The sequence below is a fragment of the Oryzias latipes genome, chromosome 21 (assembly GCF_002234675.1).
Source record: "Oryzias latipes chromosome 21, ASM223467v1".
Classification (NCBI taxonomy): Eukaryota; Metazoa; Chordata; class Actinopteri; order Beloniformes; family Adrianichthyidae; genus Oryzias; species Oryzias latipes.
In genome coordinates, this window is record NC_019879.2 from 29,940,378 (window position 1) to 29,966,850 (window position 26,473).

At 39.6% G+C, this 26,473-nt stretch overlaps 1 protein-coding gene across 2 annotated transcripts in view; it reads right to left on the bottom strand.

Moving 5' to 3' along the window:
- The window catches only part of thsd7b (thrombospondin type 1 domain containing 7B), a 221,223-nt gene that overhangs the window by 115,653 nt on the left and 79,097 nt on the right, over positions 1-26,473 (bottom strand). For both annotated transcript variants that reach the window (XM_023950471.1, XM_020702165.2), the window contains exon 4: positions 6,350-7,196. In XM_023950471.1, the coding sequence (XP_023806239.1) occupies positions 6,350-7,196 (847 nt within the window). The remainder of the gene's footprint in view (positions 1-6,349; positions 7,197-26,473) is intronic.

Sequence of the window (26,473 nt, forward strand, 5' to 3'; positions counted from 1 at the left end):
TTCTAGAACTTGGACGATTCCACAAGACCATAAGTTTTGACAGGCAGCCCAGAGAAATGAGTTCAAACTTACCACAAAAAAATTAGTATTAGGAACAAGGAAAATAACAAACAAGCTCACTTTACCTTCACGGATCTATTCAATAATGAGTAACCAGATGAAAAGTTGACCCACATCAGATGATACACAGGAAAACTCAAAAAGATTGTTTCTTATTTATTATTCATTTTTACCATGAAAGTACTGCATATGTTTTTTGCATTTTTTTGTTTCCAAATGTAATTCTACAGTTTTGATACATCTTAAAATATGTAAAAATCTCAGCTTTGTTCAACGTTTTTCTAAAACGAAACAAGCAAAAAAAAATGTTCCAAGTATGTTTTAATTTTAGTGATGAACATCATATTTTATCCTTAAAACTGAATGTAGAGCCGACTCTCACTTACAGGATTAGCTGCAGCTAAACTGAATTACTGTCTTCAGAATTACCTCAGACCTTATAGGACTTTGTTATCCACAAGCTAAAGATGATATAACTTTTACGTTTTTTTAAATTACTTTATTATTGTTTGCATGTTATATTCACATATGTTTTCTTTTCAGATATGCTCTGTCTGCAGTAACGGCTGATTATCGATAAGACTTACACATTTAGATATTTCTGATACCTCCATTATCACTCCTGACTGCAACTATTCCTGCAGGACTTTTTGGAAAAAGATTTACAATCTCAACCGGGCTGTTCTGATGAAGAAAAAAGTTGAAATTGTGATTTTCTTTTCCCCAAATCCTTTTGATTTAATATGACAGTACCCCATTTATTTCACACAGTAAGGTAATTTGGCTTAGACTATAGGGTGAACTAATTTGTATTTTAAGTCTTGGATTCTGTGTATAAACTGTATTGAAACAATTGTAATTGATTCTATTTTGTTTTGGGGGGGATTTTTCTGTAGTTTAATGTGGACTGTTTTTTTTAAATGAACATGAACATGAACATTCAATTGAGCTGAAAAGGGAACTGGAAAATGAAATATTACTTTAGTTGAAAGAACTTGGTTGTTTGAATAAAAATGGTGACTAATTCAGTTTAAAAGGAGCAGGGTGTAGGATTTAAGTGAGGGACTTCATTTACTTCCATTCAATCATTTTTTTTAAACAGGTTTATTCCTGATCGGGGTCACAGAGTTGCTGGAGCCTATCCCAGCTTCTGTTGGATGCATCACAGTCCTTCATAGGCACGCACAACCACACACACTTATATCCACATCAAGGGGCAATTTAGCCACTCATTAACTTATGAAGCGTGCTTTTGAAGTGTGGAAAGAATATGAAGTTCCCAGGAAAAAAAAGTAAAATAATAATAATAAACCTGAGAAAACTAAGAACTGAGCTTAACCTGACAAAGAAAAACCTGAACGTGTCATGACAAACTGGAGGAGACGTGACGATCTATTGAGCAAAAGAAACCATACCAAGGCAAAAATACAACCAGTTTTGAATATTTGAATAAATATTTGAATAAAAACTGACACCAGGTGTGATTGTGACTGATAGGAAAACAGAACAAAACTAAACACAAAACATGACATAATATCGCGAAAAAAAAATTAACCTAGACAGCAGCACCGCTAACAAAAGTAATCAGGAAATGTATCTAGTTTAATAGATGTAACATTGAGCGGCTGCAAGCAGCAAAACCTTTTAAATGACCTTTATACCATGGTCCGGGTGAATACTCGATTCTGATTGGCTGCTGGGTGTACATTAAAAATTGATATACCACAGTGATAACCACACAGTGAAAAAAGAAGTTCCGGTCACCTAGCTTAAATGTTTCGTATCACTGCGCCGGCTTCTTTAAAACAACCTTTTACTTCATCATTTGGACAAAAACAAGCGGTAGGAGGTGAACTTTTTCTCTGAACTGATGCTTTATTCAACCCATTGGAAAGATCAGCATATATATATCGGCGAATCTTGACTGCAGCGGTGGTTTTGTTACGTGGTGCGGCGCATAACAAATAGTCCGCTTTTTGTGAGAAAAGCGATCCGAATCCGGAAAAAACAAGAATTAAGGACTAAAAGCTGGTTAATATTTATTGCTTTTGCAAGTGACCATGGTATAAGCGGGTTAATGGCCTTCAAAGTGTGCATTATTACTTTTTAACGCATTTCGCGGAAGCAACTGTCCGACGCACAGGCTCCCACGACGTGCGTTAAAAAGTAATAATGCAAACTATGTAAACGATCAATCAACCTGCAGCTGAAATGCAGATTCAAGAAGAAAAAAAATAAGAAAAAGACGAACAAACCATGTCTGACATAAAGCTGTGATATTAAACTACATACTTTTTTTACTGAATGAGCACAAAATGCATGAATGAATGTATTTATTATCATGTTCATATATGTAATGTGTGCTATATTTGTGTTATTTTAGTCTAAGGGTCGCAAACTTTCACAATCAGTCCCAGTGTTGACACAGGCAGCTCCCACTTACCCTGCTGTCCTCATATTTATTTATATGAATCACACTCATGATGAACATTATAAGGCATCTCTTTAATTGTGGCTGCGAGGAATTGTGTGATGGATCTATCTCCTTTGATCCAAAGTTTAATGTGCCAGAGGCCTTAATAAATGAAAGTGCTGCAGATCTTCTCCTCAGCTTCTCTGAGAATTCAACCAGCACTCATCACGGCCATTTTTGGAAGTTTCTGGGTCATTTCACATCATTAATAACCCTCCAAAGCAACAAATAATGGGATCTCACTGAATGCAATGCAATGTGAAATTAGCTTCACACCTTAAAAAAATTGAAACAATGAAAAGGAACATCAACAGAAAATCATATATATTTATAGATATATATATATATATATGTATACAGTATATGTATATATATTTTTTCTTTCTTTCTTATTTTTTGGGGGGGGTGTCCTTTTAATGGATTCAAGCAAGTTTGGATTGACCAAATTAGACCAATTCAGTCACCATTATTTTCCCTGTTGGAGCCAGATATCAGATGTGGTTCGACTTGGTCTGAGTTTCTACGGCAACCACTCTCACCATTTAGGAATGAGCGTGTTGGAAGGCCACACCCATACCACTTGAAAGCAGGCTACACTAAATCTGTCTGTACCTTGGATGTGGGGGCCAGCAGGCTCCACCTACTTTTATTGAGGCACATGATTGGTCAGTTTACAACTTGAAGAACTTGCACTATAAAATAAATGTTAAAAAAAGGGGGATTATCAGGAACAACTTAAAAAAAAGGTGATTCTGACCAAGAGCATTAGTATAGCTGTTCAGAAGTATTTTGAAGTCTATGGGATTTTGCGGGCACTTCCTGTTTGGAACGCCAGGGGGGAGGAGTCAGTCAGTCCAATTCTCGTTTACTGTCAATGTTCCTTTGAGAACTTCTCCACTTTTGTAAAAACAGGGATTTGGAACTTTTATTTTGTGGTCAGCTGTACCATTTTGAGTTTACTCTTCAACTCTGTTTTGCCATGTGCAGAACTTTAAAAAACAAAAAATATTTTCCCATAGAGGATGTGATAGATGCAAACATATATATGCAAATATATACACACATCACTCCTCCCGTTAAGTTGTTTTACCAATTATTGTTTTGATTTGGTTTCGATAAGAAGTTAAGAAAGGAAATGTTGCTTGGAGCTGATCAGAAGTTTGTCAGAGATCGACTGTTTCCATCAATGTTTGCTGAAACTTGCTGCTACATCGGATGTACTTAAATGAATTCAGAAAATATGTATCACACTGGGTCTCAGCTGAGAGGATAGTTTTATGACACATCATTTGTAATATCTGATGGGTTAAGACAATCGACGGTAGCAGTTAATGGGCATCGTGGCTGCAGCAAGATAGGAGCAACGGTTGGTTAATCAAGGTAATGAAAATAATAAGCATTGGGGGTTTTTAATCGTTTAGGAAAAATCCCCAGGTGGAGTTGGGATTAAAATAAATTAGCAGACAGATTTTATAAAGTATCATATTAAAGAGACCTCCACCACAAAGGATTTATTAGGTTCTGGTTATGCTGAGAAGCTAATAACATTGTCCAGTTTCCACTTCAGTAGTATTAAAGCCGTTACACATCCGGAGTGCGTCTTTCACACAGGTGCAGCAATAAGTCAAAGTGTGCTTTTCAAACAACTACATTAGTCATGTAATAACACATCCTTTTGTTTAATATGGGCAAAATAATTAGCAGGGTTATTAGGATGTGAGCACAATGCTCCTTTTAAAAATGTACTCCATGATAATTAGGCTAGAAGAAAGCATAATGAGGGAGAATTCATGTGGGAGGTACAAAAATTCTAAAGCTCCTCTCTTAGTAAAACCTTGCTAATCAGGTACTGTACAGTAAGTGGTCCCTTCGCACTGAAGCCATAAAAGCCAGTAAAGTGTTCAGGATGACATCTTTTGATTACTGAACGGGCAACAAGCTGCAGGAGTGCAAGCCTCTTTGTCCAAGCAGAGCTGAACAAGTCTATTTAGTGGGAGATCTAATGTACTGATTACTCTGTGCAGATTCAGAGCTCATGGCTGTGAATTCTAAAACAATATGAAACAATAAAACACCTCATTGAGCCATGATATAATTGAAAGGCTGTTTCTCACTCGCTGGCCTCACTGGATGGCAGTTGGGAATTGATTTCAACGGCTGACTAATAGTGCCACTTCACTCTACTAAGATGGTATTTAGTGGCATTTAGACAATAGACCATAATATAGATAACAATGATTTTCTCTCCCACTGAAGCGAGAGAATGTGTTGTTGAGGCCTGTGTGTGTTTGTGTACGTGTGTGTCACTGTGGGTGTGTTCCAGCTATGTGTCTCAGTCCATTCAAACACAATCTAAATACCAACGTGCGTTCAAAAAGCAGGGAAAGGGGAGCACCACTTGACATTTCACACAGTAACACCCCGTCCCCCTGCCAATCCGCCACTAAAACACCAGCTCTTCAACATCATTGAGAACATCATCACCATCAATAAAACCTTTTTATTTCCCTTCATGAACAGAATGACCCACATAAACGACAAAAAACCCCACATCAAAGCAATACCAACATTATAATTCACACTTTGTTTAAAGATTTCAACAACCTGTCTGATTGACTTTAACTAAACAATCACCCATATCCAGCTGTTGAATTATAGGAAATGCCAACACCGTCATTAACTGATTTAGGAAATCAAATTAATCTTTACTTAAAACTGCAATATTGATTGATTAAATCCACAATTGTTTTTCCTTTCAAGTAGTTTTTGAGGATTATATTTAATAAAAGGAACTGATTTCAGTTCATTTTTAATGTACAAACTGTACAAATAGAGGATGTGATAGATGCAAACATATATATGCAAATATATACACACATCACTCCTCCCGTTAAGTTGTTTTACAAATTGCTAACTTTGCAAATGCATTTCTCCCCTTTGTTCAGTCAAACTCTTTAGTTGTGTAACATGGATTTTAGTAAACTAGAATCTAAACAACAAATTTGTTTTTTAATGAAATAAGGTTAAATTGTAAAGTGAATCAAACGCTGCTGGGGGGAAAAAAGCTGCAACATCTTGTCTTTTTACCATCAGAGTTGTTTCTTTTTATTTTTCGTCACTTTTTGTCTTGGATACCGTTTACCGTGAATGCCGACAAACCGCCAATTTATATTCATACATAAATTTATTAAGTTAAAATTAGCTCACAGTTTTATGAAACATAGCCAATATGCTGACATTTCCTGCATTTGTATTGCTTTTAAGTCCAACTGATTACAATGTGTCTGATGAACCAGTTCTGACATGCTGATTTACTAACATGTTAAATATAAAAACGAAATATACACTTAAGCTTAAATATAAAGATGTAAAATTAGGTGTTTAAATTTTAAATCTGAATGTATGCAGGATTATATTTGTTAATCAAAAGTCAAGCTAATTTTATTCAGTTGATTATTTTAATTTGCTGCTCCTTAAACAGTAATCAGGCATCGATCACAGCAGCTCATATGACAGGAAAACTGGCATGTTTTGCCTCTAAAAGTAGGTTTTTGGTGGATAATATTTACACCAGAAAACATGTTGCTGGAAACGTCATAACTTGTGTTGTTGCATTGGTTGAAGCATTTTCTATTTTTTACCTTTCTATTTAGGATTCATTTATTGGTTTACCATTTTACGGTTTGTCTTTCTGAGGATGTGTGATGAGACAGTTTCCTCCATCATCCCAAAAGTTTTCTCTTCCCTTGTTTTTTTTTTCAACATTTTTGTTTACAGTTAAACAAAATGTACAAATGGTAATTAAATGCATCTCACCTCAGCATAGAGTTTTTGCCATCACTTCTGGTGCAGCGAACATGCCGTGTCTGATATCCCACTTCCAGTTCCCACGACACTGGGTTCTTGATGTGCGTGTAGTTGTGATGATGTGAGTGGTGGTGAAAAGCCACAGTGTGTAGTGTGACGGTGTTGTTCTCATTGGAGTTGGCACTATAATCCAAAATGGTCCTTCCGTTTAAGACGGCATCCTTGTGCTGTGGGAGTCTGCACTCACTCCAGGCTCCTACTTTAAGGCTGTACTGGTACTCCCCTTCACCAATGGAACAGTCTACTGAATTTGTGCAAGTTCTGGTCTCAGTAAGATTCGGGAAGTCCGCCCCCCCATACATGGGCGGGGCCAGGACGTGTCGAGTCCGGTGCTGCAGGCCAACACCACACGTTTTGCTGCAGCTTGACCAAGGCGTGAAGTCTGAAACCACGCAGTCCTGGGGGCATGGGATGAGGCACGCCTGCTCCACGGGGGGCTTGTGCGAAAAGAACTCACAGATCCTGGAGCTGACTGCGGTCCGGTTTGAGGTTCGCACACAGTGAATGGAGCGCCTCTGAATGCCATGCTGCGCTGTAATACAGTCAGCAGTCCTCAGCCTGAGCTCATTTGACAAGAAGGGAATGAGTAGACAGGGTCCCCAGTCAGAAACGTCCCATTCAAAGAGGTCCTGGTGCCAGTCGCACACCTTATAGCACTGCCGCTGACTTTCTGGTTTAGGCGAATGCCGGCAGTGGGAATGATGGCTGGACCAGCCATCCACATGGACGCACCATAGTGTTCTGGTCTGGATCCCACCAGAACCACACTTCTCCCCGATACACTGACCCCACTGGCCTGTAACAAAAGAAGACATAGAGACACACAGCAATTAAAAAGCTGTGATTTAAATTGCAGCTATGACACGGTTTCCAATCAAGAACAGCCAGAGGTCATTTGCTTAACCTCTGTGATTGCTTCATTCAGGAATGAAGTAGAAAGGAGCAAAGGGATGCAAAGTAATCAAACTATCAGCATACTTTAGGAGTAAAAAGGGGAAAAAAGGGTTAGCCACAAAATCCAGATTTTCTGATGAGCATCAGGACCAAAAAAGCTCAGAACAGAAGAACAATCATAAAGATCATAAAAAAAGTTATTGATGGAGAGCAAAGTAATATTTAGGTATACAACAGGTGAATTATTTGCAGAATGTTGTGTCCTACGAGTTAAAATAAAGCCGTAAGTTAATGCATGGTTAAGGAGAGTTAAGTTAGATAAGCCCAAACCAGTAGGATGAGTTAAGTGTACCGTCACTGTAATGCAGTTCACCCTACACAGTCTCACTGTTTTGCATATCATTTAAAGCACAAACATCTTTTTTTTTAAAGGTTTATTTGGTCCTTATTGGCTACAAACCATTGTCAATCAATATTCTGTGTCCTGTGTCTCCTGTGCTGAATCTGTTCAGCTTGTCAGATTTACATAAACCTTTGATAACGAGGAGATTTTTAGTTTTGTTCCGTACTGGACTTATTAGTTTAAACAAGAGAGAAAAGTGTGAAAATGTTCACGTCTAGGTTTCAACTTCCTGATTATGAAGGTTTGGGAGAAGGAAGCAGAGGGGAGAGGCGGCTTTGGGTTATTAGATTTGGTTCAAGTTGTTTCATATTTTATGTCCGTCTGTCTTGTTAGGAGTTTAAATGTTTAGTTTTCAAGAAACCTGGATCTTGTCTTGCTTTTTGTTTGCTCTGCATGGGGCCAGCCACGTTAATTTGGTTTCTGGGGGCCCATAAAAGACTAAGGATCTGAGTCTGAAGGAGGGGAAGAGCAAGCTGTGAGCTGTGCAACAAAGTGTGGTTTTTATATCTAAAATACCCTTCTGACAGCCAGAAATAAAAACATTGTCTAGTTTTTTGTTTTTATTTTTAAACCCGGCATAAACTACTAGATAAACTACTACTATCCAGAGCCCCACCCCTTCACATCACTGAAAAGTCCCAAATGTCCTCTGCAGATACCAAAAGGAGTTCATTCAGTAAGATGCAGACGTTGGGAGATGTTGAGGTTTAAATGGTGGCAGTCAAGAGGACATAATGTTCTTGAACTTTTTGGGATGGGATCTGGTTGCACTAAATTGTGGCATCTTGATGCCAACATTGTGATCCAGGCCTGTAGGAGGCAGTATAAAGAAGACAAACTTCTAAATGAGGTTCAATGGGTTGCTGGAGAATTAAATGTGTTTGTTTTATCTAAAAATATAAGGACATTGATGTAAATGTGCTTTTCTAGAAGATTCCAAGGGGAGTTGTCTTTGATATAAAAATCAGAACTTCTTAAAGATTTTCTGACTGCATGTGTGAGTCTTTGTTGGAACATGGCAACACTGTATGGTGGTAATACAAAATCTGTCTCACAGATTAATTTACAGTTACTCACTTCTAAAGCTTCTCTACTTTATTTGCTTGACCTTTTCGTCATTATCTTCAAAACAAGTAGACATAAACCAGTTTACTCCCCCCAAAAAATCCAACCAATTAGCTGATTTAATGCAGTTATGTGTCAGTCATGTTCTTTTCTCAGCCAGATCTTGTGCAGCATGCAGTGCACAAGATAATTTGATTCATTTCTTCTAATTGGAGTCAAATTGGTGTAATAATGAGATCCTACTGCTCCCTAAATTGCTTTTGAATGACAACATGCTGAAAGTGTTCCATGGGTTTCAATGCCAGCAAAATCTGTTGTCAACACTTTGTTTCCTGGCCAACAACTAACATTACAAAACAGCTTAAGGGCTCAGTAATCCAAAGAGCAGACTTCTTTCATAGTTCATCAAACGGAGTTTTTCTGTTTAGTCTTCGCAATGTTAATAAGAGACACCAACTGCTGTCGTTCAGCCATTTTCTCTCGTGAAGTTTTACTATTTTTTATGCGAGCTATCTTGCATTTTATGTAGTAGAGACTGCAGTAATAAAACAGAGCACAGAGGGGAACTGAACTAAAAAAAATGTCATTTTAAAGTTGCATAAACAACTTGAATCATTTTAAAAGCAAAATTGAGTCTCAGTGTAGCCATAAAGGATGTGAGTTGGCAGTATGTCTTCATTCAAATAAAAGATGTTTGCAGCTCTTTGAAAAGCAGAGAAAGGTTATTTCTCTTAGGAAAAGGTAAGGCCGTGAAATTACACTCATAATAAAGTAAATAACTTGATTGTTTTACTTTGTCTTTGCATGCAACTAAAGCTTAAATCCATAAAGTGGAATCCCTACAAAGATGTTTGTATAAAAAAGTAAACAGTTTTTGTTTTTTACAAATTCTATCTGTAACTGCTGTTGAAGTTACATTCAGATATTTTGGGAAGTAGAAGCTGTCTTATCTCTGACAGAAGGTTGTTGGATGACCAATTTTCATCCGTATAAACAGTATATATACCTTGTGGCTGTGAGACATGGTCTTAAGATTAATGTGCTGCTGTGCTTCCTAAGTTCTATGAGCCAAGAGGATGCCCACCAAATGACACAGTGGCCCCCTAAATGCATCCAGCCAACAGGGAGCCCTAGCCATTGACTGTAACTGAGAACTGGACTGAGTGACCCCTCCCCCCTCACTTCTATTGATGAAAAATAAACCGCTATTACTCAGTCATTCTACTGGTCAGAATAATCATTGTTATTCGGATACCTATTTTAAACACTTTTTTTGTTGTGATAAGATAATTAAACTTTTATACCGGCCAATCAGATGCCTTAATAACAGTAAGTGGTCTCATGTTGAAAGATCGAAACATTTGATTGACAGATATTCCCAAGCCAGCTTTCAGTGGTAGGGGTGTGGTCTTCCAACAACCTCACTCCTGATTGGGGAGTGGTTGTCATAGAAATGATGTCTCACACTGACTTGGACCAATCACTGCGTTATTACGTCGTTTGGTTCTGACACGTCAGTATTGCCTTAAATGGCGACTGAATTGACAATAGCCAATGGCCCAAAACAGCTGAATAACCAACGCATGGCAGGAGCACGGCATGCATGGAATATAAATACAATATATAATTCCATTCAAATGGCTCCGAAAGTACCCTAAAGGCAGACGTGAAAAAAAAATGTCCCTGCAGAAAGACATGAGCAGCTGTCCTGCAAAGTTTTCTGATGAAAACTCTAAGTCTGAACTGCTTTAGCTTCATGGTGCTGAATTTGGCCACATATGCGTGTGGGATTTATGGAAATTTGATTGGGCGAGACTCTCCTCTGGGGTGCCAGGACAGCCAGCTAAGACAAGCACTAGTTCATCTTTTAAGCTCTGAATAATCACTCCCTCCATCTGTCAGCATCAGCATCTGTCATCCTCTCAGGTGGGGCAGTCGCCCAACGTTCCGTCATTCCTGTAGCATTATAAGTTGCCTCTCTCACCTCAAGCTGAGGCGGTGTTGTGGTTCCCCTGGGGGCTTGCGCTCTTTTCACCACTGATTATCCGCAAAACGGACTTTGTAATGGAGGAAAAGAGGCTGAATGGACACTGGAACAGGCACAAAATTAAACGGGTCCACTGAAGTGTGGCTGAACTGAAATTCTCCTGATTCCCTTAAACTGGACAAATGGCACAAAGCTGGACAATAAAAGCAAACCGCACAACAAAAGTTCCCTTTTTACACACGGAAAATGGGTAAACAGAAGCAAAAAGTAGCTAACAAAATAGCTTATAATTGAACTATTTCTAACACACTCAGCTCTCTAAAATCTTGAGAAACATTTGGTAATTCAGACAAGTTGACTGATTTCAATGTCTAGACAATGGAAAGCCAATGACCCAAAGACGGTAACAGTTTGACAACAGATTTTATTGATGCCAAGCTTGTCTCCATTTAAGGGTAACAATAAGGGGCATTAATAAGTGCAACCTTTCCGATAATTGGGCTTCTGGGTAGTTCAGTTTTTCGGTTATCATTCAGATCTTCGTTTATGTCATACCTGTCAAACATCTGGATGTTCTCTAACTAATTTGGTTCCTTACAAGTAAAAATACCTAATACCATATAGTGGATACTTGCTGACTATAGGCACAAAAAGGGTAAAAAGCTGTACGGCACGGAGCCACACATGAAATATCAAGGTAGTAGACAACTTGATGAACTCAAAGATCAAAAAGGTTTAGGTACGTTTTTTGTTCAGGCATGCTGAGGAGAGCAGGTCGTAGACAAGCCAGGTGAGACACTGGCATGGATTATTTTTCTGTTTCAACCCTTCCCCCAGAATCCTGAAAAATGTGCAAGGAGTTTGTTAGTGCTGATGACCGATAGTTGACTATGACGAGTTCTGTAAATGCCTTTTGCTACTTAAGCATCTCACATCTAACTTTCACATTTACATCATTTTGAGAAAATGAAGATTTTCTGAAAGATACTGCTAAATTCTAAAGTGTTCCATACTAATCTACGAGTACTAGACCTAATGCACACCACTCTATAGGATCCAACATGTGAAAAATCAATAGATGGGTTAGTTTTGGGATCAATTTGTCAACTTTTATGGTTCAGTTGATCAAAACTTAAGCATGGTTATTAATTCATCTATCCCGTCTTCCAGTCTGAGAAACCTTCTCAGGTAAAACTGATCCAAGTTCTACTGAAAACATTGAAACATCTTAAACTAAAAGAAGAAAAGCTTCAAGCTTCACAGACTGAACCCAGAAGGCTGAACATCCTCCTCTGATGTGGGCTGAAAATCTTTGTCATGTCTGGATGGGGTTTGGGTTCTGACCCTTGTGACCCTTTTCTGTCTTTCACCCCACCCTCTCTTTCTTTTTTGCTTCACTCCATTCATTAGCGCCTCACTCTGTACTGTCACTTGAAAAGACTAACAGCATAACACTTCTAATGAATACTCCACAACAGCTGACTTTATCCTTCTTAACCTTCTTTTCTGAGCTCCCCCTGTTTAGATGCTTTTTGTCACATGACTTTTTAATTAAATGATACCTATATGACTGAGCCTAATTATGCACAGCACCATCCCCCGTGCCAGAGCGCATCATGTGTGATTTATGAGCGGCGAGGTGCAAAAATTCATCAGATTATCATCAGGCAGTCAATCCATCTCTGCACGACCAGAATCAACTAATTTCATTCAAGTGTTTACTTCACGGGTCATGAGGAAAATTCATGAAATAGTACGAAAATGGATCACCAAATGAGCTTAATGGCAAATAGGTTCATATTTATTAACCATATTTTTAATTCAAAAGGAAACTTTAGGATAAAAAATGATTAGGTTGTGTAAAAAAACATGACCTTTGTTTCTGAGTTTTAAGTTTACATTTGCAATTTTTCATGTTGATTGAGTTCCTAATTGAATCTGTATGTTAAACAGATAATATGACATGTAACACGGGCTCAGTCTCCCACACTAATGAATCACGCACCCTGGGGCTGTTGTACTTTACGCTCAGCCCCACCAGGGTTTGGTTAATGTTCAGTATTCAGACTCCCAGCACTGCCAGAGCGTCTTGAATAGCTAATCAGTAACTAAGCGGCCAGCAGGACAATCCAGACAGGACTGCCATATTTGAATCCACCGAGTGCTGCCATTTGGACCAGACAGCAGGAAATAAATCGTGTAAAGTAGTATGCCCTGTCACAAAAATACTAAGCTATGGTTTGAAAAATGTGTAGCAGGAAGGTTTTTACCGCCATCAACATAAATCTAATTGCTTGTGGGTGTATGTGTGTGTGTCTGAATACATGTGTGGTTCTATGAATGTGAAGACATGTATGTATGTCTATGGTTGTGTGTTTGTGCATGCGTGCGTCTGTGTCTATGTTTGTAGATGCATGAGTGCATGTGCATTTGTGTGTGTAGGTTTCCCTGCATGTATATGTGCATTCGTGCTTGTGTGTGTGTGTTTGCACTTGTGTTTTTGTGCGTGTGTTTCTACATGTGCGTGCATGTGAATGTGAGCATGTGTGTGTTTATGTGTGTGCATGCATGTGTGTCTATGCATGCGTGCATGTGAATGTATGCCTGTTTGTGTTTGCACTTGTGTTTTTGTGCATGTGTGTCTATGTGGGTGCATGTGAATGTATGCATGTGTGTGTTTGCACTTGTGATTTTGTTCATGTGTGCCTACATGCGTGTGCATGTGAATGTAAGTATGTGTGTTTGTTTGTGTGCATGCGTGTGTCTATGCATGCGTGCACATGAACGTATGCCTGTTTGTGTTTGCACTTGTGTTTTTGTGCATATGTGTTTCTACATGTGCGTGTTTGTGTGCCTCCGTGTCTCCGAGTTTGTGCACGTACATTTGTGTGTGTAAGTGTGTGTGTGGTGGTGTCGGAAAAAACAACCACACACTGGCTCACCGTGATTTTCCTGTGATATAAAGTGCTTACAAAAACACACAAAGGCCAGGCTCAAATCACTCCTGCTAGAAATCATGCTAATAATTTAAACAGCGGCATGCCGGCGTCTGAAGGTGTAATCAGTCAACAGTAATGAGGTGACTTTTTTTCCGAGAGGGATCAGGCAGGAAAGAACAACATGATCAGGAGTCAAACAATAGTGAAACTTTTGAGGAGTAATAACTGTCATGAGAGCTCTCAGGGATAAAATAAACAGCACTAAGCTTTGTTGACTGCATGATTGTTTCAGGAAACGCTCTTCAATCAGGAAATGTTCAAAGCAAAGTTGAAATTCAAACTACAGAAATGTCAAGTAGCTTGTGGGTGCTCTGTTGACAGAGGAGCACGTTTCTAAATTTGTTGGCATTTTGCTCCAGAAAAAGCGTTTGCTTGCGTGTTTACTGTGGTGTTTAAAGTCTGTCCTAGAAATGTAGCAGCCTTTATTGGACAGACTTTTCAAGCTTTTCAAGTAAATAATCCTAATCACAGTGTTATGTTATCCTGTGCAGTGGGGTCAGATTGAACCGGTTAAATGAGGTTGTGTCCACGCGCAGACACTTTACACAGATCTGCTGGTGCCCAAATGTTTCAAACTCTATACATGATCCCTTTCCTGCCTCTGTGCTCTCTGGGACAAACTAAAGTGAGGGGAAAAAATGAGTTTTTAGCTCTACAAGACAGTTTTTTATTTTATTTTTTGCAATAGCAGGGAATTAAAAAAAATATGGTTGACTTTTAAATCAACAAAAAGAGTGCTAACCACCACCTACATAAGAGATGCGTATAAATGCTTAATTTGCACCTGAGCCCGGATCTTTTGTGCAATGTGAGCAGTTGTCAGCAGGGAGTCCAGACGGGCCAAGAATCGACTTCTGAAGTGCCATGTCTGACACGATTATAATTTTTTGCGACCTGGTGGATTTTGCTGTTATGCCATATGCCATAAAGCTATGCTTCTGTGCAAAATCCCAGGATTCTGTTGAAAAAACGCTGTACAGCCTTTTTATCTATAAGTGGATGAGTTTTAATGTGTGTTTCCACTAAATAAAACTCATATACAAGTATCTAGTAAAAATAAACATTAACTTCATCCTGGTTAAATTACAGTTCAACTGCCAGCCAAACAACCGGGTAATAAGTTATCATTGTGGTCACAGACTATGCAGTTCTGGTTGAAGCAAACTTTCAAATTGTTCATTTAATCAGAATTTAGGCTCAATCAATCCAGCATATCAGCAATGACTGAAGCTAGGTGGGCTGTAAAACAAGCAGGACAGTAGCTCACTGGAACAGAGTTCAAGACACCTGTGGGGCGGGATCGTCTAGTCTGGAGTGTAAGGTTTTCTTTGGTTATATGATTAACTTTAACACGTGTGAGGTCATTTAAATACTGGAGGAAGCAGGCGGAGTCACCAACCAGTTTTGGGTAAATCAGACAACGGTGGGCGTTGGCCGTCAGAAGAGGAAATAGGTGGAAAAGGCTGAGGAAGCTTTGAGGCAAAAAGATGAAGAAGCTGTTTAGACGTTTAGCTTTTTTCTGTTTAATTTTTCTGTTGGACTTGGAGAGAACTAGATTGAAAAGACTTACAGGACAGATTTTTGTTGTTTATGATTGTCCAGGTTAAACGTGTTCACGTGTTTGCTTTAGAACCTTATTTATTAAAAAAAAGAATCGCTCATTAGAAAGTCTCTGCACCAACAGCATCAGCTGGCTGGTCAACCAATCAATGGACAGCATTCTGAAATGATTTATTTATTTTTTAAAAGACGTCACACACTTCTACCTGATAACGACTCTGACGAAGGCGGAAGTGTTTCCGCCGAAACATGTAAGGTATGTTGACAAACGCAAACCGTGTCTGATAAAAAAATAAAATAAATAAATACAATAAATAATAATTATTTAAGAACTCAGTTAACTTTGGAGACACATCGAACTTTAGACAATTAATGGACAGCTCAGGTGAGAAGAGAGTGCCAAAGACGACGCCCCATTCTGCTTCTTCATGGAGAACCTTGTTGCTCCACATAAGATGAGCTCACACTAAATGGATTAATTGTTGTATTCTTGTGAATTTTAAAGCTGAAAAATTAAATTTGGAAATGAAAAAGTCCTGTTTAAGACTTTTTGTGTGAGGCAAACAACAAGAAAAGAAAGGATTGAATGTTAGACGTAAAACAATGTCAGGTTATATGCACTTTTGCATCCTCTTTGACAAGATTTCAAGCTTAATGTATCATGTATGCCATGGGTCTGAAAGCATCAGGCATTAAATATTCAGCTTCAGCTTCAGGAGAAAGCCGTGCATGTATACCTTTGACTGCATATGTTAGGATGAATAGTATGTTTGCATTTCTTATTTTCTTCTCCAACAGGCATTTCTCCAGGTCACTGCTTGAGCCACATTTGTCTTTGCCCTGGGTTTGGTTCTGCATATGAAGCGTGGCCGAAGCACAGGCCTGTCAGAGAATTTTAAATGCGGCTTGTTGGATCCACAGATGCACAGAACAAGCGTGCAAAACCAGGCAGACGTGCGCTTCAGGATCGGGCGCGGACGTTATTTTTTCTGGCTTTCTATGATGTGATAAGTCGGATTGCTCACTCTATCCAGGTTGTCAGCTCATTGAATTTTGAGACTAAGCCTATTCATCATTGTTAGAGAATCTGGGTTTCTTTTCACAAACACGCCCAGTTTCTCTGGATGGTATTCAGGGAGAGATTTTATTTCAGATCTAATTATAAATATCTATAATAACGGAGGGAGAGTAGAAAAGGTAAAACCACTAGAATCCCAAGTCTGAAACCATTTCTTTCCTCCATAATAATAAAAAAAAGGATGGTGTCACATGACCTGCAGTCTCACCGATAATAAATCCACAACCTAAATGTACTCAAGTTCTAGTCCAGGGGTCGGGAACCTATGGCTCGCGAGCCAAATATGGCTCTTTTGATGGTCACATGTGGCTCGCAGACAAATCTTTAATTATACTTTTTTTTTTTTTCATTAGACCGGTCCTTCCCGGGCGCGATGCGATGCCAGAGGCGCGCAGTAGTAGCGGTGCTTGGAGAGAGAAATCTGCGCCAGCGCTATAAGTTTACAATTATCTATAATTTCACAGAGTTTGTACCACCTGGAAACCTGTGAATTGCCGTGCCTAAAACTGCGCGCTCCCGTCTCTGAGAAAGAGCGCACAGTTACGGGACGGGATGTGTGAGGAAGAAAGCAGGGGGGGGGGCAGTCAACCGCGCAGGGATTGTAAAAACGTAAAACCCGCTGCCCGTCACTCACTGCAGCGTGTGAGTGTGTGTTTGACTCCAGGTCTGCATGTGAGCAGTCTGTCTCACATCTACAGAACATTCAGACTTACGATCACGTTTAAAGTCTCAACGCCTGCATGAAGCAGAAACTCACCACGTATCAACCAGACTCGACCATCAGCAAAACCACCACGAGAAATACTCATCATTTATCAGCAACAGCATAACGATGTTATTAAAAAGAATCCACAGAATTATTGTACTTTAAAAATGTTGAAATTACATCAAATGCACACATTCACTCGTATATTTAGTTTTAAACATATTGTTGCGGTCTGACTTGGACTGGGTGGCTGTTGGGCCGCGTTAAAAGTTCTGGAGTTCATTAAACGCATCAAGCAGAGATCTGATTGGCTCTCAGTTCTGTCGCTCAGCCTGTTGTTAGGTAGTTTGGACCAATGGGGTTCAGCTATGGGCCGAATAAGGGAAATGGGAGGGCTGACGCGGCAGTGAGTGAACATAAAGTTGGGAGAAGCGCTCTCATCTCAGCGTGAGAGATTCAGGAGTTGCTGAATTAATTTTACGGCGTTCGTTGTGGTCTGCAGTAACCAGAATAAAGAACCTTAAGAGAGGTTAAGTCTCAGTGTGGGAAAGGGACACTACATTTCATACTACATTCATCTTTCGAAATTACATTTAAAAATATGGCTCTCTTGCCCAAAAAGGTTCCCGACCCCTGTTCTAGAGTGAGTTCATCTACAAAGCAAATTGTGTTTCCTCTTAGATTCCACTTACAGGTATGGACCTCACCTTGGTTGCACGGTGGAGAAGTTCTCCAGAGATGTGAAAGAGAATCAATGTGTTTGGACTCACAAATTCCAGAATTCTTAGATCTGTTTTACCCCAAAGCATGCTTGAGAACTACAGAGAGGAGAAGGCAGATGTATGCTGTGCCTCCGCTCTGATCAGAATCTTTTCCTGTGTAATTGCTTGTCTCATGTGGTCTTCTCAAGTCCCCACACAACCCAATGTAGAGGTGACAAGTAATTGGATGGGATGTCATTCACTCCTATGTCTCTCTGCCTTCTGCTGACCCAGGATTTCAAATCTGTAAGCACAGGAGCAGAACTAATGGCAATATCTGCTGGAAGCAACATCAGGGAAGACCCCGGTGTTTTCATAAAGCAGGTGACAGGACCATTACAGAAGGGAGAATGAGTTACTGCACCATCTGTGAGGGCAACACAGACACTATGGAAAAACCTGGTTGTTATTCAGAAAAGATGTTAAAGTCATGTAAGCCTAAATGGAAAGTTAATCTTTTAGGAGACAAATTCCTCTTTTATTTTGTCATGTATGCACGAAACTATGAATTTCTGAGATAAAAGCAGAGACAACTAGACTACATTCAGAGTCAAAGTGCCTCAAACCAGCTGCCTCCATGCTTCCTCATCATTTGATATTACATCATTTCTGTGCAAATTACAGATGCACCAAGTTTTCCTCGACTTTTCCCTTAAATCCCACTTTCTGAAGTATCACTATGGTTTTATTAAACTACGGAGACGTGTAGACGACCAAAACCAGCCAAAGTTTTAACAAATTAAAGGTGAAACGAGTATTTTCAGACTCATTCCAGCCTCGTCACTCAGCTGTTTTCACCTGCATCTGTCACATGGCCTCTGTTCTCTGCCAACAACAGATAAAAGCAGTTTTCCATTACATGAAGTTGTGAAACATGTTGAGGCTGTTTTATCCCTGCAGTGTCCAGGAAGGACTTTATACTGCATTTAATGTGTTCTCACAAGACTTTCAGAGAGTTAAAGAGGGATTTTGATTCGTAAACGCATGGAAACTGTGCTGCATTTACTGGATATACTGTTCTATTATGTTGTACGTCATCATATTATTTACTTCATCTATTATTTACAGCCAAAATAACCAAAATCCTGAAATTTCACTTCAGAAAAGATTGTTTCAAATTGCAGTTTTCCTTTTATTTTTTTCCGCGGTCTAAAACAGCCTTTGCAGGAACTTTTGTGCTGCCGTCTGGTTAAAAAATTGCATTTCAAATGGCACTTTGCTGAGTTTGTAATCGGATTTTGCTCTGCTTCTCTTTTTACTTTGATCAGCAAAAGAACTAAAGTTTTAAGCGTTTTTAGACTAAATCAAGCTACCTTCTTCCTTAAATATTCATCCATTCCTTTAAGTTTGTTGAGTTTTAAACTGAAGAATGCTTCTATGGAAAAGAAGAATGCCTGAATGTCTTTACATGGTTGGATGTTGTACCTTAAGCTTTGAAGCTAATGCTAAATATATAAACCTTCTCGTTGACAGAAAAATCCTCTGCCTTTTCTAGCTTCATCTTTTCTTTCTGAACTCATCAGTATGTCCATCATGGTTTCATACAGTCTCTTTCAAAGCCAGACTAACGCTACGGTCACTCATACCATAGTCTGGGTGAATACTCGACTATGATTGGCTGCTGGGTGTGGATTAAGCAGTGATAGACCACAGTGATAACGTACTCTTAAAAAAGGAGTTCCGGTCACATATCTTAAATGTTCTATAACACTGCTCTGACTTCTTTAAAATAAACTCATCATCTGGACAAAAACAAGCCGTATGAAGTGAACATTCTCTCTGAACTGATGCTTTATTTTAAAACATTGAGACTATTAGCACAATGTTTTGCTAATTGTCACGTAACCGTGTCAAGTAACCGTGACAACACGGTGCACCATGTAACAAATAGTCCGCTTTTTGTGAAAAAAGCGTTCCAAAACAAACAAGCAAGAAGAAAAAGGACTGCAAACCGGTTTAATATTTATTTCTTTAGTATGGAACCATGGTATAAGCGGGTTAAGTAAGGGTTATGGGCCGACGAAGTGCGTTACTACTTTTTAACGCACGCCGCGGAAGCCTGAACTGTCCTCCGTTCCGCGAAGTGCGTTAAAAAGTAATAATGCACACTTCAAAGGCCATTAATCTGCTTATGTAATGGTCACTTACAAAAGCAACACATATTAACCAGTTTTTAGTCCTTAATTCTTGTTTTTTTTTCTGATTTGGACCGCTTTTCTCACAAAAAGTCCGCAATAGTCCGCGTCACGTCGCACCACCGCGTCGCGTCGCACCACCGCTGCAGTGAAGATTTGGCGATATATATATATATATATATGCTGATCTTTCCGATGGGTTGAATAAAGCATCAATTCAGAGAGAAAGTTCACCTCTTACCGCTTGTTTTTGTCCAAATGATGAAGCAAAAGGTTGTTTTAAAGAAGCCGGCGCAGTGATTCAAAACATTTAAGCTAGGTGACCGGAACTTCTTTTTTCACCGTGCGGTTATCAGGTTTTAATGCACACCCAGCAGCCAATCAGAATCGAGTATTCACCCGGACAATGGTATAATATTTGATAATGCACACTTTGTCGGCCATTATCCCTTACATATACTGCACAACTGCTAACCTTCAAGATTTCATGTTGCCGCGCGAGTGTTTGAAAGTTGTTGGCGTAGTCACAAATGTAAATGGCTGCAGTCAAGCAACCATCAGTCAGGCAGGGAAGGCACCATTGTGAAATAATAAGGCAACAGCTGGGTGGCCACAGGGCGGTGGCAGCCATATTGGATGATGTGTAAATGTCTCTGGATGGCAGCCGTCCACATCAAGAGCCACCGACCCGGTATCGCCCTACCCCTACATTTAGCCCTCCAAACGGAGAGTTATAGAAAAATAGTGTCTTCTAATTCGGACGTCATTCCGACTTGATCACGTCATCAATAGTCAGCGGCCATCCATGTCAGTGCATAGATGCTAACATCAGTTTCGGAAAGTTACGCAAGAACAAAAAGTCATTACTTATATTTACATGTGAACGTCTGTGCTTCAGAGCACACCCATGTTAAGAAATGTGTTTCTCCTCTGTGGCACAGCGCGACACGGATAACCGTCACAGCGGAGGGACACAAAGGTCTCCGCTGTGAGGGTTCCCCCTTCAGAAAGCTATTTCAGACACCCCTATACCTCCAAATGCCCCCACAATTGGAGGGATAGGGAGAAGCCAGAGGGGTTGGGGAAGGATTTGGCTTCGGCCTGAATGTTTTGCTTTGGGAAAAATCTGAGAAATTAAAAAAATGTGAAAGCTCCTTGGTTTTAGAAAAGCTTTGCACCTTCAGAGTGTTTTTGACACAAAGCGCAATGGTATCCGTCCCACCTTGATCCACTTTTTCCATTATACCGTCGAACCATGGTGGACTTCATGAACTTATAAATTGACTGGAGCTGCAGGAACTGCTGAGTCCTTCTGCAGGAAAATTACTGTGACAGACAGAAAACTAATGGCTAGTTTGGGAATTCAACAAAAAAGAGATGGAACTCTCCTAAGTATAATGGGATAACAAGCGGAACAATTGGATCTCACTGAACAGCTCATAGCTCAATGTTCAAGAATGAACAATTTTTTTGTTTTGTTATTATTTCTATTGCCAGTAACAACATGCTGCACAGTGGAGCAGTGGTTCAAGTCCCGGGTGGGGGACCTGAAACAGAACATCAATGGGAGACCTTTCTGTGTGGACTTTGCATGTCCTCCCCGTGGATGCCTGGGTTTTCTCCGGGGAATCCGGCTTCCTCCCAATTGTCCACAGTTGTGAATGTGAGCGTGCATGGGTGTGTGATTGTGGGCCTGCTGACTGATCCTGGACAGACTGGCAACCTGTCCAGGATGTCCCCCGCCTTCGCTAACAAGTGGTTGGGATAGGCTCTAGCAACCCAGTGACCCGGAGAGGAAACAAACAGATTAGAAGATGAATGAATGAATGAATGCCAGTAACAACGTCACTAAAAATAATTGACTAGAAAAAGGCTAGACCGGTTTCCTGATTATGAGTCTGGCATCTTTCCATATGCTGACAGATATTATAATGCCGTAAAGGTCTCATCTAAAACCATTTGTGATAAAAAACTGTTACTGTTTTCACCATTAATGAGAAACAGTAAATGTGACCAAATCATTAATTTATTCTCCTTAATGTCCTTTTTTTCATTCTCATAAGTATTGTTGGAATAAAAAAACCTTTGTTGGAGTTGTGAGTTATTTTTATGCCGGCAGTTTCAGAATCAACCTGGACTTACAAGCACTGAGTCTCAGCTTGTGTCCAATGTATTCTGACTGGATTGCATTGTAAAAACAAGCTGCCTCCAGGCAAAGTGGCAGCAGCTTCAATCTTCCAGCAAACATGGGCCGTGTTCACACTCAGCATGTGCTGGAAGCTGACAGCGTTCACAGGCCAGGTTACAGGTATCCTCATTACATATGTAAAAGAGCAGAAATTACATTTCCATTGAATAGAATTAGCTAAGGTGAAAACAAGAGAATTTCTTCCATCTCACAGCGAGAATCCCCTTGTTTTAACTCTAAGTAGGTACTGTCTGTGTAGTTTGCATGCTCCCCATGTTTGGGCTTTCTCCGCTTCCTCCCACACCTCAAAAACATGCTTTCTAAATTGTCGTTTGAATGTGAGTGAGTGTGCGAGGTTCCTTGTCTACATGTGGTTCAGTGACGGACCAGAGAACCGTCCGGTGTGGACCCGCCTTCCCCAACAGTGCCTGAGTTGTCTCCAGCCTCCCTGGAGCCACAGGAACATTGATAGATGTTGCTTTGCTTTTTAGAAACTCAAAAACCGTTCTGTGGGCATCGTGATGGTCGGCCAACTTCAAATGGTTTTATAGGTCAAACTGTTTCCATCTTAGGCATTGAAGAAAGGTTCAAAAGAGGACTTTCGGCTTCAGCAAATGTAAGCCGCTCTTTTGAGGAGCACTGAACTCCCTGCTGTGTCATGCAACTGCTCTGCCTTTGTAAAACGGCGCATTTACGTGTTGCTACTGTTGCACATGGTTGCCAGGGAACATGAAAACCATAGGAAAAATCTGCACACTGTCTTCAGACTGAACACACTTTACTGTAAAAACTGGAAAATGACATAAAAATACCAATACATGCTCTGTAATGTGTAGCAATGTGTCTGTGCAGTTGCACTTTATGTGAGAAAATCCTGTAAAATGAAAAGCTAAGATTTAAAACATTCTTGATATCTGGTTTTACAAAAAATGAGAAATTCTATCTCCTGACAAACCCTCATCTCTTCAATGAAAGTGTAAAAGTAGAATCTTAAATGATGTTTAGACACTGAAATTCTTGAGAATGTAAATTAATAAACTGGTGAAAGTCAAGACGTGTATTATAAGGAGATTTCCACCACAATAAATCCACCTTATTCTTTCCATCACACCGGCCACCTCTCTGGTTTTCCCTGTCAAGTATTTTTGTAGACTATGGATGGATTTCTGGCTGGTGGAGGCCGTGGTGCCTCCGTTCATGCGGAGAAGATGCATACTTCACATAGAAAGGCCCCAGCTAGGATTTGAACCAGGGCGTCTCGTGAGGCAAGAGTGCTAACTATTACAGTGCAGCCCCATGGTAACTGTTTTCTTTTTGGGTATGATTTTGGATCCTGAGTGCAGCAGATACAGCGAATGTTTCATCTGACGGCTATGTATTTCACAATGCTGCCATTCTTCACAGAATACAGCAGAGATGAAACAATTTAACCAGCTTTAATCTGTGTTTGTGTAGAATGTTTTCAACTACTTTATTATTAGAATGCTTTTATTTTAACGATACATCAGAAAGGCTTTGGACAGTCTGACAGACAAACGTGTCCATCTTAATTTGTAAATTTGCCTTTAATGCTTCATTGGAACAAATAAACGGAGTGTTTCTCATTTAGTCGTTTTGTGGTTTAGTTTAATCTGCCCGACGTCTTATTGATTGTTCTCACTTTCATCTTTTTGATTCATCTCGTCCTGCTCCTTTCTGTCTGCCTCAGCTGTGATAAGTCTCGATTTCCGTGCTCCTCTGTCCAAGCATGGGCAGCAGATCGCCTTACCTGGTCTTTCTGGCCTTCCTCTTGTTTGGATCCTGCCACATCTGTCTGTCTGGTCCAGTGTTGATGGTATTTTAAGGACCATGTAGCATGAGTTTGAAATAAAACCTTTGATTGGCGACCAACTCCTTCCAGTGAAGCACATTCGTCATAGTTAACCAGCAAGAAAATTGAATTAGTTCTGCTAAGTAGTGATCAAACTGCAAAATCCACAGGCTAATTAAAAGACATCCTTCTCTTTAATAAAAAAAGTGCAATATAAAATAGTATAATAGGAGGTAATAGCAGCTATTTAAGATAAAATGTAGTGAATAATTAGTGGTTTAAATGGGGACGATCTCTGAATAGTTAGCAGTTAATTAAAGGTCCACTTGTGGCATTTTTTTAATGATAGAGGAGAAATATTGGGAAAATAATCTTAAAATTGCAATTTTTATTTATTAAAATTGTTGTGAATCCGCAGCAGATGAAAAAAATGCTGTTTTAAAAAAGATCTTTGTGATGTATAGAGGTGGGAGGCCAGGTGGGCCGCTAGCTCCTTGCTCTGTTCTATTCTGATGCATCCACATATAGGCGACTAGGATCCATGTACGTCTATGTTTTCCTCGTCTGAGCTGGAATCTGGATCAAAACTGTCCGTTTGGATAGCTCCATTATTTTTGTGGCAGGGTTAATGTTAGGTTAGGGGTGTGAGGGGCTGTAAGGTCGCAGGAGAGAGTTTAAACAGAGTTGGCAGCAACTCACAGGCAAATTCCTGATGAACTCCAGCTGCTCTGCAGAATCTATGTCCTCAAAAACAACAGATTTATTTTTATTTTGTCTTATAAAAAACTGCATAATCATAATTAAAAAAAACACTGAGAACGCTTTGGAATCAAAACATGAGCTGAGACAGACTGTAACCCTTGTGCTATCCTAGGCACTTTTACATTGGGAGTGGGGTCATCTAGACCCACTAGACAGTGCTCTGAACCTTTTTTCTTCAATGATTTGTGATCTTCACTGGTGTCCATGGATTACATGAAATCTTTCCACCTTTATCCACCTTTGTCATGGTAGGGAGAACACCTCAATGCTCATCTTGACCGCATAGGATAGCATAAGGGTTAACCATTTCATTTACCCTTTTAAGCTTTAGTCCTGACTTTTCATTGACACAAATCCAAAAAAATAAATCAGGGATTTAAAGTTTTTAGGAAGGCAGGACAACATAAAGGCTCCAGAAAAACTACATTTCCAGATTGTTAATATTAATCTCAGTTTTTCATTTCAAAACATAATCCCATTTTTGTATCCTAATATTTTTCCTGAGCTTTATAAAAAAAAATGTAGAGAAGGTTAAAAGGTTAAAAGAGGGTCAGAGGTCAGCAGTGACTTTCCAGAGGCAGCATCAACAGGAGACTTAAGTTTTGCTTAATTACAACCAACTAGGCTGTGCTCCACAAGCAGCTGACAAAGATGGGCCGACCCAAAAGCAGAATTTGTTCTAGTGAGGTTTAAGAAAAGTTCCTAGACAGAACATCAGATCGTTGGATGCTAGCTTCAAGAGCCAGTGTTGGATAATCCATCCATCCAACTATCCATCCTTCACACATGCATCTATGCATATTTTAGGCATATTTTCTTGTTACCCAGCGGACATTGGTAAAGGGAAGCACTGCTCTTATTTAACAACTTATGAAAAAGATTTGTGAAAAGCTTTTCTCTGTAAAACAGATATTTATTCTTCACACTCAATCAATGCAACTTCCCCTTCAATTTTGCCAGAAGCAGACAGCAGAAGGATTTAACGAAATGCCATCACATGTTCCATTTCTCTACCAAACAGCAGGTTAAAAGAGGTAAAGTCTGTAATGATGGCAGTACGTCCAATAAAGAGCTGAATGCGATGCTGAGACCATCACTCTGAGAATCAACAAAACATGCAACTCGTGATTTATTTTGTGAACTTTTATAGTTACCATATGACATTCTCTGAAAATAGAAAGCAATCAAATTCCTGCAGTAGTAATAAAAGATCAAACATCATTCTGCAAATCCTAATTAAAGGTTCACCCGGCTTCTCTCCTCATGATTAAGCACTGGGCGTCTCAGGTTAGAAAGTGATGCATGGCATATCAAGCTTCTTTAATTAGGTACTAGAAGTTTCTCATAAATGTGATTCTGAGACCTAAACTCATATTTGACTTTCACGGAGCGATCTTAACAGAAGGTTAAATGATGTACTGAAGACTGTGTTCTTTTTTCTTTGGATGGATCAAATTTTATTCTTGTTTCCTTCAGATCAGCGGTCCCCAACCCCCGGGTCGTGGACCGGAACCGGTCCGCACAGAAAGAATAAATAACTTACAGTACTTCAATTTTATTTATTTTGGAATCTGAAAGATGTTTTATTTTGAAAAATTGCTGATTCTCTGTTGTTATGTCTCGGTTTTGGCTTCATTTAGTTGGAGAAAATTATCATTCATCCAACTCTTGACTGAATCCAGACACCTGCGTAAAATCTGTATTTTAAAAACATCCTGGGGTTTA